The sequence below is a fragment of the Leptodactylus fuscus genome, chromosome 1 (genome assembly GCF_031893055.1).
Source record: "Leptodactylus fuscus isolate aLepFus1 chromosome 1, aLepFus1.hap2, whole genome shotgun sequence".
Lineage (NCBI taxonomy): Eukaryota > Metazoa > Chordata > Amphibia > Anura > Leptodactylidae > Leptodactylus > Leptodactylus fuscus.
In genome coordinates, this window is record NC_134265.1 from 4,587,647 (window position 1) to 4,601,464 (window position 13,818).

Genomic DNA, 13,818 nt, shown 5'->3' on the forward strand with positions numbered 1-13,818 from the left:
TACATGTTCTGGGGACCCCACAACACATACACATCCCGGGGACAACACAATACATACACATCCCGAGAACAACACATACACATCCCGGGAACAACACATACACGTCCCTGGGACCCCACAACACATACACGTCCCGGGGACCCCCACAACACATACACGTCCCGGGGACCCCACAACACATACATATCCTGGGGACCCCACAACACATTCACATCCCGGGGACCCCACAACACATACATATCCCGGGGACCCCACAACACATACATATCCCGGGGACCCCACAACACATACATATCCCGGGGACCCCACAACACATACACGTCCCGGGGACCCCCACAACACATACATATCCTGGGGACCCCACAACACATTCACATCCTGGGGACCCCACAACACATTCACGTCCCGGGGACCCCCACAACACATTCACGTCCCGGGGACCCCACAACACATTCACGTCCCGGGGACCCAACAATACATTCACGTCCCGGGGAGTGCTGCATTTACATGATACTGTGCCCTCTTCACTGATATATAGAAGAGCAGATATATATAAGGCGCACCCCACTGCCCATGTCATCGCCTCATACCCTCCAGTGACATCACTGACCATTCTCTTCTCCCACAGGACCCTGCGGCAGCCGCCATTTCTGATGGAGACTGTGATATCCGAGAGGGCGAGAGCGTGTCCATGAACTACAAGCCTTCCCCGCTGCAGGTGAAATTAGGTAAGAGATGGAGCCGACCCCAACATCAGGAGAAGTATAATATATAAGGTACAGGAGGGGGCGCTGTGCAGAATAGTGAGCGCAGCTCTGGAGTATAATACAGGATAAGTAATGTAATGTATGTACACAGTGACTGTACCAGCAGAATAGTGAGCGCAGCTCTGGAGTATAATACAGGATAAGTAATGTAATGTATGTACACAGTGACTGTACCAGCAGAATAGTGAGCGCAGCTCTGGAGTATAATACAGGATAAGTAATGTAATGTATGTACACAGTGACTGCACCAGCAGAATAGTGAGTGCAGCTCTGGGGTATAATACAGGATAAGTAATGTAATGTATGTACACAGTGACTGTACCAGCAGAATAGTGAGCGCAGCTCTGGAGTATAATACAGGATAAGTAATGTAATGTATGTACACAGTGACTGTACCAGCAGAATAGTGAGCGCAGCTCTAGAGTATAATACAGGATAAGTAATGTAATGTATGTTCACAGTGACTGTACCAGCAGAATAGTGAGCGCAGCTCTGGAGTATAATACAGGATAAGTAATGTAATGTATGTACACAGTGACTGTACCAGCAGAATAGTGAGCGCAGCTCTGGAGTATAATACAGGATAAGTAATGTATGTACACAGTGACTGTACCAGCAGAATAGTGAGCGCAGCTCTGGAGTATAATACAGGATAAGTAATGTAATGTATGTACACAGTGACTGCACCAGCAGAATAGTGAGCGCAGCTCTGGAGTATAATACAGGATAAGTAATGTAATGTATGTACACAGTGACTGCACCAGCAGAATAGTGAGCGCAGCTCTGGAGTATAATACAGGATAAGTAATGTAATGTATGTACACAGTGACTGTACCAGCAGAATAGTGAGCGCAGCTCTGGAGTATAATACAGGATAAGTAATGTAATGTGTGTACACAGTGACTGCACCAGCAGAATAGTGAGCGCAGCTCTGGAGTATAATACAGGATAAGTAATGTAATGTATGTACACAGTGACTGTACCAGCAGAATAGTGAGCACAGCTCTGGAGTATAATACAGGATAAGTAATGTATGTACACAGTGACTGTACCAGCAGAATAGTGAGCGCAGCTCTGGAGTATAATACAGGATAAGTAATGTAATGTATGTACACAGTGACTGTACCAGCAGAATAGTGAGCGCAGCTCTAGAGTATAATACAGGATAAGTAATGTAATGTATGTACACAGTGACTGCACCAGCAGAATAGTGAGCGCAGCTCTGGAGTATAATACAGGATAAGTAATGTAATGTATGTACACAGTGACTGTACCAGCAGAATAGTGAGCGCAGCTCTGGAGTATAATACAGGATAAGTAATGTAATGTATGTACACAGTGACTGTACCAGCAGAATAGTGAGCGCAGCTCTGGAGTATAATACAGGATAAGTAATGTATGTACACAGTGACTGTACCAGCAGAATAGTGAGCGCAGCTCTGGAGTATAATACAGGATAAGTAATGTATGTACACAGTGACTGTACCAGCAGAATAGTGAGCGCAGCTCTGGAGTATAATACAGGATAAGTAATGTAATGTATGTACACAGTGACTGTACCAGCAGAATAGTGAACGCAGCTCTGGAGTATAATACAGGATACGTAATGTAATGTATGTACACAGTGACTGCACCAGCAGATTAGTGAGCGCAGCTCTGGAGTATAATACAGGATAAGTAATGTAATGTATGTACACAGTGACTGTACCAGCAGAATATTGAGCGCAGCTCTGGAGTATAATACAGGATACGTAATGTAATGTATGTACACAGTGACTGCACCAGCAGAATAGTGAGCGCAGCTCTGGAGTATAATACAGGATAAGTAATGTAATGTATGTACACAGTGACTGCACCAGCAGAATAGTGAGCGCAGCTCTGGGGTATAATACAGGATAAGTAATGTAATGTATGTACACAGTGATTGTACCAGCAGAATAGTGAGCGCAGCTCTGTAGTATAATATAGGATAAGTAATGTAATGTATGTACACAGTGACTGCACCAGCAGAATAGTGAGCGCAGCTCTGGAGTATAATACAGGATACGTAATGTAATGTATGTACACAGTGACTGCACCAGCAGAATAGTGAGCGCAGCTCTGGAGTATAATACAGGATAAGTAATGTAATGTATGTACACAGTGACTGCACCAGCAGAATAGTGAGCGCAGCTCTGGAGTAGATTACAAGATAAGTAATGTATGTACACAGTGACTGCACCAGCAGAATATTGAGCGCAGCTCTGGAGTATATTACAAGATAAGTAATGTATGTACACAGTGACTGCACCAGCAGAATAGTGAGCGCAGCTCTGGAGTATAATACAGGATAAGTAATGTAATGTATGTACACAGTGACTGCACCAGCAGAATAGTGAGCGCAGCTCTGGAGTAGATTACAAGATAAGTAATGTATGTACACAGTGACTGCACCAGCAGAATAGTGATCGCAGCTCTGGAGTATAATACAGGATAAGTAATGTAATGTATGTACACAGTGACTGTACCAGCAGAATATTGAGCGCAGCTCTGGAGTATAATACAGGATAAGTAATGTAATGTATGTACACAGTGACTGCACCAGCAGAATAGTGAGCGCAGCTCTGCAGTATAATATAGGATAATTAATGTAATGTATGTACACAGTGACTGCACCAGCAGAATAGTGAGCACAGCTCTAGAGTATAATACAGTATAAGTAATGTAATGTATGTACACAGTGACTGCACCAGCAGAATAGTGAGCGCAGCTCTGGAGTATAATACAGGATAAGTAATGTAATGTATGTACACAGTGACTGTACCAGCAGAATAGTGAGCGCAGCTCTGGAGTGTAATACAGGATAAGTAATGTAATGTATGTACACAGTGACTGCACCAGCAGAATAGTGAACGCAGCTCTGGAGTATAATACAGGATAAGTAATGTAATGTATGTACACACTGACTGTACCAGCAGAATAGTGAGCGTAGCTCTGGAGTATAATACAAGATAAGTAATGTAATGTATGTACACAGTGACTGTACCGGCAGAATAGTGAGCGCAGCTCTGGAGTATAATACAGGATAAGTAATGTAATGTATGTACACAGTGACTGTACCGGCAGAATAGTGAGCGCAGCTCTGGAGTATAATACAGGATAAGTAATGTAATGTATGTACACAGTGACTGTACCGGCAGAATAGTGAGCGCAGCTCTGGAGTATAATACAGGATAAGTAATGTAATGTATATACACAGTGACTGTACCAGCAGAATAGTGAGCGCAGCTCTGGAGTATAATACAGGATAAGTAATGTAATGTATGTACACAGTGACTGTACCAGCAGAATAGTGAGCGCAGCTCTAGAGTATAATACAGGATAAGTAATGTAATGTATGTTCACAGTGACTGTACCAGCAGAATAGTGAGCGCAGCTCTGGAGTATAATACAGGATAAGTAATGTAATGTATGTACACAGTGACTGTACCAGCAGAATAGTGAGCGCAGCTCTGGAGTATAATACAGGATAAGTAATGTATGTACACAGTGACTGTACCAGCAGAATAGTGAGCGCAGCTCTGGAGTATAATACAGGATAAGTAATGTAATGTATGTACACAGTGACTGTACCAGCAGAATAGTGAGCGCAGCTCTGGAGTATAATACAGGATAAGTAATGTAATGTATGTACACAGTGACTGTACCAGCAGAATAGTGAGCGCAGCTCTGGAGTATAATACAGGATAAGTAATGTAATGTATGTACACAGTGACTGTACCGGCAGAATAGTGAGCGCAGCTCTGGAGTATAATACAGGATAAGTAATGTAATGTATGTACACAGTGACTGTACCGGCAGAATAGTGAGCGCAGCTCTGGAGTATAATACAGGATAAGTAATGTAATGTATGTACACAGTGACTGTACCAGCAGAATAGTGAGCGCAGCTCTGGAGTATAATACAGGATAAGTAATGTAATGTATATACACAGTGACTGTACCAGCAGAATAGTGAGCGCAGCTCTGGAGTATAATACAGGATAAGTAATGTAATGTATGTACACAGTGACTGTACCAGCAGAATAGTGAGCGCAGCTCTAGAGTATAATACAGGATAAGTAATGTAATGTATGTTCACAGTGACTGTACCAGCAGAATAGTGAGCGCAGCTCTGGAGTATAATACAGGATAAGTAATGTAATGTATGTACACAGTGACTGTACCAGCAGAATAGTGAGCGCAGCTCTGGAGTATAATACAGGATAAGTAATGTATGTACACAGTGACTGTACCAGCAGAATAGTGAGCGCAGCTCTGGAGTATAATACAGGATAAGTAATGTAATGTATGTACACAGTGACTGTACCAGCAGAATAGTGAGCGCAGCTCTGGAGTATAATACAGGATAAGTAATGTAATGTATGTACACAGTGACTGTACCAGCAGAATAGTGAGCGCAGCTCTGGAGTATAATACAGGATAAGTAATGTAATGTATGTACACAGTGACTGTACCAGCAGAATAGTGAACGCAGCTCTGGAGTATAATACAGGATACGTAATGTAATGTATGTACACAGTGACTGCACCAGCAGATTAGTGAGCGCAGCTCTGGAGTATAATACAGGATAAGTAATGTAATGTATGTACACAGTGACTGTACCAGCAGAATATTGAGCGCAGCTCTGGAGTATAATACAGGATACGTAATGTAATGTATGTACACAGTGACTGTACCAGCAGAATAGTGAGCGCAGCTCTGGAGTATAATACAGGATAAGTAATGTAATGTATGTACACAGTGACTGTACCAGCAGAATAGTGAGCGCAGCTCTGGAGTATAATACAGGATAAGTAATGTATGTACACAGTGACTGTACCAGCAGAATAGTGAGCACAGCTCTGGAGTATAATACAGGATAAGTAATGTATGTACACAGTGACTGTACCAGCAGAATAGTGAGCGCAGCTCTGGAGTATAATACAGGATAAGTAATGTAATGTATGTACACAGTGACTGTACCAGCAGAATAGTGAGCGCAGCTCTGGAGTATAATACAGGATAAGTAATGTAATGTATGTACACAGTGACTGTACCAGCAGAATAGTGAGCGCAGCTCTGTAGTATAATACAGGATAAGTAATGTAATGTATGTACACAGTGACTGTACCAGCAGAATAGTGAACGCAGCTCTGGAGTATAATACAGGATACGTAATGTAATGTATGTACACAGTGACTGCACCAGCAGATTAGTGAGCGCAGCTCTGGAGTATAATACAGGATAAGTAATGTAATGTATGTACACAGTGACTGTACCAGCAGAATATTGAGCGCAGCTCTGGAGTATAATACAGGATACGTAATGTAATGTATGTACACAGTGACTGCACCAGCAGAATAGTGAGCGCAGCTCTGGAGTATAATACAGGATAAGTAATGTAATGTATGTACACAGTGACTGCACCAGCAGAATAGTGAGCGCAGCTCTGGGGTATAATACAGGATAAGTAATGTAATGTATGTACACAGTGACTGCACCAGCAGAATAGTGAGCGCAGCTCTGGGGTATAATACAGGATGCGTAATGTAATGTATGTACTGTTATGTCAGTCCAGGTAGCTGCAACGGGGCTAAGGGATAGCAGTAGGGAATCTCGCCCTGCACTACTCCCACTAGCTAACCCGGTCCCTGCCTCACGGGTGTGGGTCGGCTGTTCTCAGGCTAAGCCTGACCCCGACAGCTCCTCTCTCACTGATACCGTAGGCCTAGAGGGAAGTGGGAGAAGGAATGCCCTATAAGATCTCTAGGGACTGGAGACTAAAGGGGGTCACCCCTAACGAACAAGTGAAGCTGCTACTGACAGGGACTGACAAGGGTGTGCGCTGACTAACAACACAAGCAGCACACAGGAAAAATGTGGGAAAGGATTCCCCCAAACCAATATGGGAAGGAACCATACACTAGGAAACAAACACAGGGAAACTGAGTAGAAATCAAAGGATAAGGCAATTCACTCACACAGTCAATTATACACGGAGGGAGGATTGGTGAACACAGAAGGGAAAACACACACACCAACTTGTTCACCCAAAACCTCCCAAAAACCAACCAAGGAACTTCCTCTATCCAAGATAACCACCTACTCCTCCTGCTAAGGCCTAGCTCTGTAAAAGCGACACTCAGCACAGAACCATGGGAGGCATGGGTTTAAATACAGAGTAGAGACCACTCCTCCCAGGTGCAAATGGGAGGACAGACTAATTAACCAGGAAATCAAGCTGCCTACCATCAGTGCGCACGTGCAAGTCAGAAGGTGTGCACCAATACCCACGACACAAAATACTCCTAACAGGATCCTCCCCTCAAGGAGAAGACTCCGGATTCTCTAGGAGCATCCTTCTTCGGGAACTCCTTGTGGAATTTCTCCACGAGTCTGGGGGCTGACATATCCGACTCCAGAACCCAAGAATTATCCTCAGGACCGTATCCCTTCCATGCCACCAGATACCGTAGCTTCCCCCGAACATATTTGCTATCCAGAACTCGGGATATCTCATACTCCCCGGACTCAGAAACTGGTGGAACTTTAACTGGAGACGTTCCCTTCTTGGCCTTCTTTAACAAGGAGACATGGAACACCCGGTTTATCTTCCACCTTTTAGGTAGTTGCAGCTGCGCCGCCACTTCATTTACCATCTTGATGATCTTAAAAGGACCCACAAACCTGGGACTCAGCTTCTTGCTAGGAACCTTCAACTTGATATTCTTGGTGGACAACCAAACCATCTCACCAGGGAAGAACTGCAACTCTCCTCTCTTCCGATCCGCCTGGACCTTAGCCTGGTGCGACGCCCGCACCAGATTCTCTCGGATACGGGACCATACCCCTTGCAGCTTTTTAGAAAATAGCTCCTCCTCCGGAACTGGGGACGAAATGGAAGAAAATACTCCGAAAACAGGATGTCTACCACTGGAGCAAAAAAAAGGTGTGGTACCTGTGGCATTGGAATCATGGTTGTTTAGGGAAAATTCTGCCAGGGGAAGAAAGTCAGCCCAATTATTCTGATTCTCTCGAACAAAACACCTCAAAAACTGTTCCACATCCTGATTCTTCCTCTCTGTTTGTCCGTTAGACTCTGGGTGAAACCCGGAGGAAAACGACAGTGTAACTCCCAACCTGCTGCAAAAAGCCCGCCAGAATTTAGCCACAAATTGCGGTCCCCTGTCCGAAACGATCTCCTCAGGAAGACCATGCAACCTTACAATTTCTTTAATAAATGCCCCTGATAGTGTCTTGGCACATGGCAGCCTGGAAAACGGGATCAAATGGCACATTTTCGTGAAGCGGTCAACGACTACCCAAATGACCGTGAAACTCTTAGACACTGGAAGGCCCGTGATGAAATCCATAGACAGATGAGTCCAAGGTGCCTTAGGAGGTTCCAATGGATGTAGAAGACTGTGGGGACGGGTATGCGACGCCTTGGCTCTTGCACAGACCGAACAATTTTGAACAAACTGCAAGACATCCTTACTCCACCCTGGCCACCAAAAATTCCTAGACACCAATCTCATGGTCTCTGAAACCCCCGGGTGACCAGCAAGAACCGACTCGTGACACTCCCTCAGGAGACTTTGTCGGAGAGTAGTTGGGACAAACAGCTTGTTTCTAGGTATCTTGGAAGGTGCAGCGTGTTGCGCTTCGATCAAGGCCTTCTCCAATTTCGTGCCCAATACTGCTACCACCACTCCATCCCCAAGAATAGTGGCAGGCGCCTCTCGTTCCTCCTCAGTCGACATATACCGGGATAAAGCATCAGCCTTAACATTCTTTGAACCCGGCACATAAGTCACGGTAAAATGGAACCGCGCAAAAAATAGAGCCCATCTGGCCTGCCGTGCATTTAATCTCTTCGCCGACCCAAGATAAACCAAATTCTTGTGATCGGTAAATACCTGGACTGGCCTTCTGGCCCCCTCCAGGAAATGACGCCAATGTTCGAACGCTAGTTTTATTGCCAGTAGTTCCCTATCTCCGATGTCATAATTCCGTTCAGAGGCAGAGAATTTCTTAGAAAAGAAGGCACAGGGATGCGTACCCTCCTCGAACTCCTGAGAAAGTACTGCTCCCACCCCCACCGAGGAGGCATCCACCTCCACTCGGAAGGCCAACCTCTCATCCGGCTGTCTCAAAATGGGAGCGGACGAGAATCGCTTCTTCAGTTCTTCAAACGCAGCTAGCGCCTCTGGCGACCACTTAGCACAGTCAGCCCCCTTCTTAGTCAAGTCCGAGATAGGTTTCACAACCTCAGAAAATCCCTTAATAAACTGGCGATAATAGTTGGAGAACCCCAAGAACCGTTGGACCGCCTTTAGGTTCTCGGGTTGCGGCCACTCCAAGACTGCCCTGACCTTCTCAGGGTCCATCTCGAACCCCTTGTCCGATAGGATATAGCCAAGGAAACATAATTTATTGACCGCGAACACACATTTCTCCAGCTTAGCACTTAATTGGTTAACCCTCAGGAGATTTAAAACCTCTCTCACTCTCTCCCAATGAGTCTCCAAATCCGGGGTGTAAATGAGTATATCGTCCAGATAGACCACAACCCCCCTCCCTATGACGGCACTTAGTACATCATTAATAAAATTCTGAAAAAACGCGGGCGCATTGGTTAGACCGAAAGGCATCACCAGATTCTCAAAGTGTCCTAGGGGTGTGTTAAACGCTGTTTTCCACTCATCCCCCTTCTTGATTCTCAGCAAGTTATACGCCCCACGTAAATCTATTTTACTAAACCAGCGGGCTCCCGTAATCTGGCTGAATAGATCCGAGATCAACAGAATGGGATAGGGATTCCGCACCGTGATTTTGTTAATCTCCCTAAAATCCAAACAAGGGCGCAACCCTCCATCTTTCTTCTTTACAAAGAAAAACCCCACTGCTACTGGGGACTTAGATGGGCGAATATGCCCCACCTCTAGACTCCCCTCAATATACTCTTTGAGCGCCTCCCTCTCCGGAATAGTGAGATTGTACAACCTTGTCTTGGGTAACACTGCATTAGGTATAAATTTAATCGAGCAATCATAGGTGCGATGTGGTGGTAATGTCTTGGCTGCCCTTTCCTCAAAGACCTCCCTGAACTCACATATTTCTTGAGGCAAATTGTCTATAGACAAAGACATAACGGATATGGGCAGACATCGACCATTACACCCCTGCCCCCAAGAAACTACTGACTCGGTCTCCCAGTTGATAATAGGGTTATGCTGCTTCAGCCAGGGCCACCCCAAAACTACTTGTGCTGGTAACTTAGACAACAAGAACAAGTCAATCTCTTCCCTGTGGCCACCCACAATAAACTCCAGACCCTCCACCTGTTTGGAGATGACAGCTTGCTGTAGAGGGGTCTTATCAATAGCCCACACCGGTATCTGAGACTCCAAGACCAAAGGACTCACCCTTAATTGCTCACAAAACTCTGAGTCAATAAGGTTGACTGCCGAACCACAATCAACCAAAATCCGGCACTTCTGCCCATTTACCCATCCTTCAAGGGTCAACCCGGCAGTCTGAGTACAGGAAATATGCACACCTCCCTCCTTAGTAGGTTTTCTCCCTTTACCCTCAATAGACCTGGGGTTATTACTCTCCTTGGCGAACCATTCTCTGGAGGGGCATACCCTTGCTAAATGTCCCATCCCTCCACACACAAAACAGCGTACTGTGCGGGACCCTTCACTCTTGGGTCTAGCACTTCGCACAGTGGCCCCAATCTGCATGGGTTGGTCCCCCGGGTCCTCTCCAAAAACAGAGAATTGAGGAGGGCTAAGCCCCCCAGGACTCCTGTCTCCACGCTCCCGGAGGCGCCGTCCAACTCTAATTGCCAGCTGCATGGCCTCATCTAGATCTCCCGGAACAGGGTGAGAAACTAGATGGTCTTTAACCTGTTCTGAGAGCCCTGTCTCAAACTGACTAAGTAGAGCGGGGTCATTCCAATGTACTTCTGCTGCCCACCTACGAAACTCTGTGCAATATTTCTCTATAGCGTGATCCCCTTGCACCACACGTCGTAGGTTATACTCAGCCGTGCGTACCCTGTCTGGGTCGTCATACAGTAACCCCATTGTGGAGAAAAACGCCTCTACAGTTAGTAAGCAAGCTGAGTCGGCTGGTAACGAATGTGCCCAGATGAGGGGATCATCTCTCAATAAAGTAATAATAATCCCAACTCTCTGTACCTCAGAACCGGAGGAAAACGGCCGTAGCCGGAAATACAAAAGACAGTCCTTTTGAAATCGGAAAAAATCTGACCTCTTACCTCGGAAGGGTTCAGGTAAGCTGACTTTTGGCTCCAGAGGCCGACCCACAGGGGCGCTACTCACCTGCCTCTGTATGCCCTCCACCTGAGAGGCTGTGTGTTGAGCCAACTGCTGTACTTGAGATACGCCAGAAGCTTGGATGGCATCCATTCGTAGCTTGATCCCCTCCATCTCAGTGGAGATCTGCTGCACCGCCTGGTACAACTGTTTCAGGTCCGTCATAATGCAAACGAACCTTTCCTTTTTTTTTTTTTTTTTTTTAACCGGCTGAGTGTACTGTTATGTCAGTCCAGGTAGCTGCAACGGGGCTAAAGGATAGCAGTAGGGAATCTCGCCCTGCACTACTCCCACTAGCTATCCCGGTCCCTGCCTCACGGGTGTGGGTCGGCTGTACTCAGGCTAAGCCTGACCCCGACAGCTCCTCTCTCACTGATACCGTAGGCCTAGCGGGAAGTGGGAGAAGGAATGCCCTATAAGACCTCTAGGGACTGGAGACTAAAGGGGGTCACCCCTAACGAACAAGTGAAGCTGCTACTGACAGGGACTGACAAGGGTGTGCGCTGACTAACAACACAAGCAGCACACAGGAAACATGTAGGAAAGGAATTCCCCAAACCAATATGGGAAGGAACCTTACACTAGGAAACAAACACAGGGAAACTGAGTAGAAATCAAAGGATAAGGCAATTCACTCACACAGTCAATTATACACAGAGGGAGGATTGGTGAACACAGAAGGGAAAACACACAAACCAACTTGTTCACCCAAACCTCCCAAAAACCAACCACGGAACTTCCTCTATCCAAGATAACCACCTACTCCTCCTGCTAAGGCCTAGCTCTGTAAAAGCGACACTCAGCACAGAACCATGGGAGGCATGGGTTAAAATACAGAGTAGAGACCACTCCTCCCAGGTGCAAATGGGAGGACAGACTAATCAACCAGGAGATAAAGCTGCCTACCAGCAGTGCGCACGTGCAAGTCAGAAGGTGTGCACCAATACTCACGACACAAAATACTCCTAACATGTACACAGTGACTGCACCAGCAGAATAGTGAGCGCAGCTCTGGAGTATAATACAGGATAAGTAATGTATGTACACAGTGACTGTACCAGCAGAATAGTGAGCGCAGCTCTGGAGTATAATACAGGATAAGTAATGTATGTACACAGTGACTGCACCAGCAGAATAGTGAGCGCAGCTCTGGAGTATAATACAGGATAAGTAATGTAATGTATGTACACAGTGACTGTACCAGCAGAATAGTGAGCGCAGCTCTGGAGTATAATACAGGATAAGTAATGTATGTACACAGTGACTGCACCAGCAGAATAGTGAGCGCAGCTCTGCAGTATAATACAGGATAAGTAATGTAATGTATGTACACAGTGACTGTACCAGCAGAATAGTGAGCGCAGCTCTGGAGTATAATACAGGATAAGTAATGTAATGTATGTACACAGTGACTGTACCAGCAGAATAGTGAGCGCAGCTCTGGAGTATAATACAGGATAAGTAATGTAATGTATGTACACAGTGACTGCACCAGCAGAATAGTGAGCGCAGCTCTGGGGTATAATACAGGATAAGTAATGTAATGTATGTACACAGTGACTGTACCAGCAGAATAGTGAGCGCAGCTCTGGAGTATAATACAGGATAAGTAATGTATGTACACAGTGACTGCACCAGCAGAATAGTGAGCGCAGCTCTGGAGTATAATACAGGATAAGTAATGTAATGTATATACACAGTGACTGTACCAGCAGAATATTGAGCGCAGCTCTGGAGTATATTACAAGATAAGTAATGTATGTACACAGTGACTGCACCAGCAGAATAGTGAGCGCAGCTCTGGAGTATAATACAGGATAAGTAATGTAATGTATGTACACAGTGACTGCACCAGCAGAATAGTGAGCGCAGCTCTGGAGTATAATACAGGATAAGTAATGTAATGTATATACACAGTGACTGTACCAGCAGAATATTGAGCGCAGCTCTGGAGTATATTACAAGATAAGTAATGTATGTACACAGTGACTGTACCAGCAGAATAGTGAGCGCAGCTCTGGAGTATAATACAGGATAAGTAATGTAATGTATGTACACAGTGACTGCACCAGCAGAATAGTGAGCGCAGCTCTGGAGTATAATACAGGATAAGTAATGTATGTACACAGTGACTGTACCAGCAGAATAGTGAGCGCAGCTCTGGAGTATAATACAGGATAAGTAATGTAATGTATGTACACAGTGACTGTACCAGCAGAATAGTGAGCGCAGCTCTGGAGTATAATACAGGATAAGTAATGTAATGTATGTACACAGTGACTGTACCAGCAGAATAGTGAACGCAGCTCTGGAGTATAATACAGGATACGTAATGTAATGTATGTACACAGTGACTGCACCAGCCGATTAGTGAGCGCAGCTCTGGAGTATAATACAGGATAAGTAATGTAATGTATGTACACAGTGACTGTACCAGCAGAATATTGAGCGCAGCTCTGGAGTATAATACAGGATACGTAATGTAATGTATGTACACAGTGACTGCACCAGCAGAATAGTGAGCGCAGCTCTGGAGTATAATACAGGATAAGTAATGTAATGTATGTACACAGTGACTGCACCAGCAGAATAGTGAGCGCAGCTCTGGGGTATAATACAGGATAAGTAATGTAATGTATGTACACAGTGACTGCACCAGCAGAATAGTGAGCGCAGCTCTGCAGT

At 45.4% G+C, this 13,818-nt stretch overlaps 1 protein-coding gene across 3 annotated transcripts in view; it reads left to right on the plus strand.

The window, feature by feature from the left end:
* Window positions 1–13,818, plus strand: part of FAM219A (family with sequence similarity 219 member A) — a 79,612-nt gene that overhangs the window by 35,829 nt on the left and 29,965 nt on the right. For all 3 annotated transcript variants that reach the window (XR_012715297.1, XM_075267298.1, XM_075267311.1), the window contains exon 2: window positions 629–728. Coding sequence is in view for 2 of the 3 variants with exons in the window: in XM_075267298.1 (XP_075123399.1) it covers window positions 629–728 (100 nt within the window). In the remaining variant the exon portion in view is untranslated. The remainder of the gene's footprint in view (window positions 1–628; window positions 729–13,818) is intronic.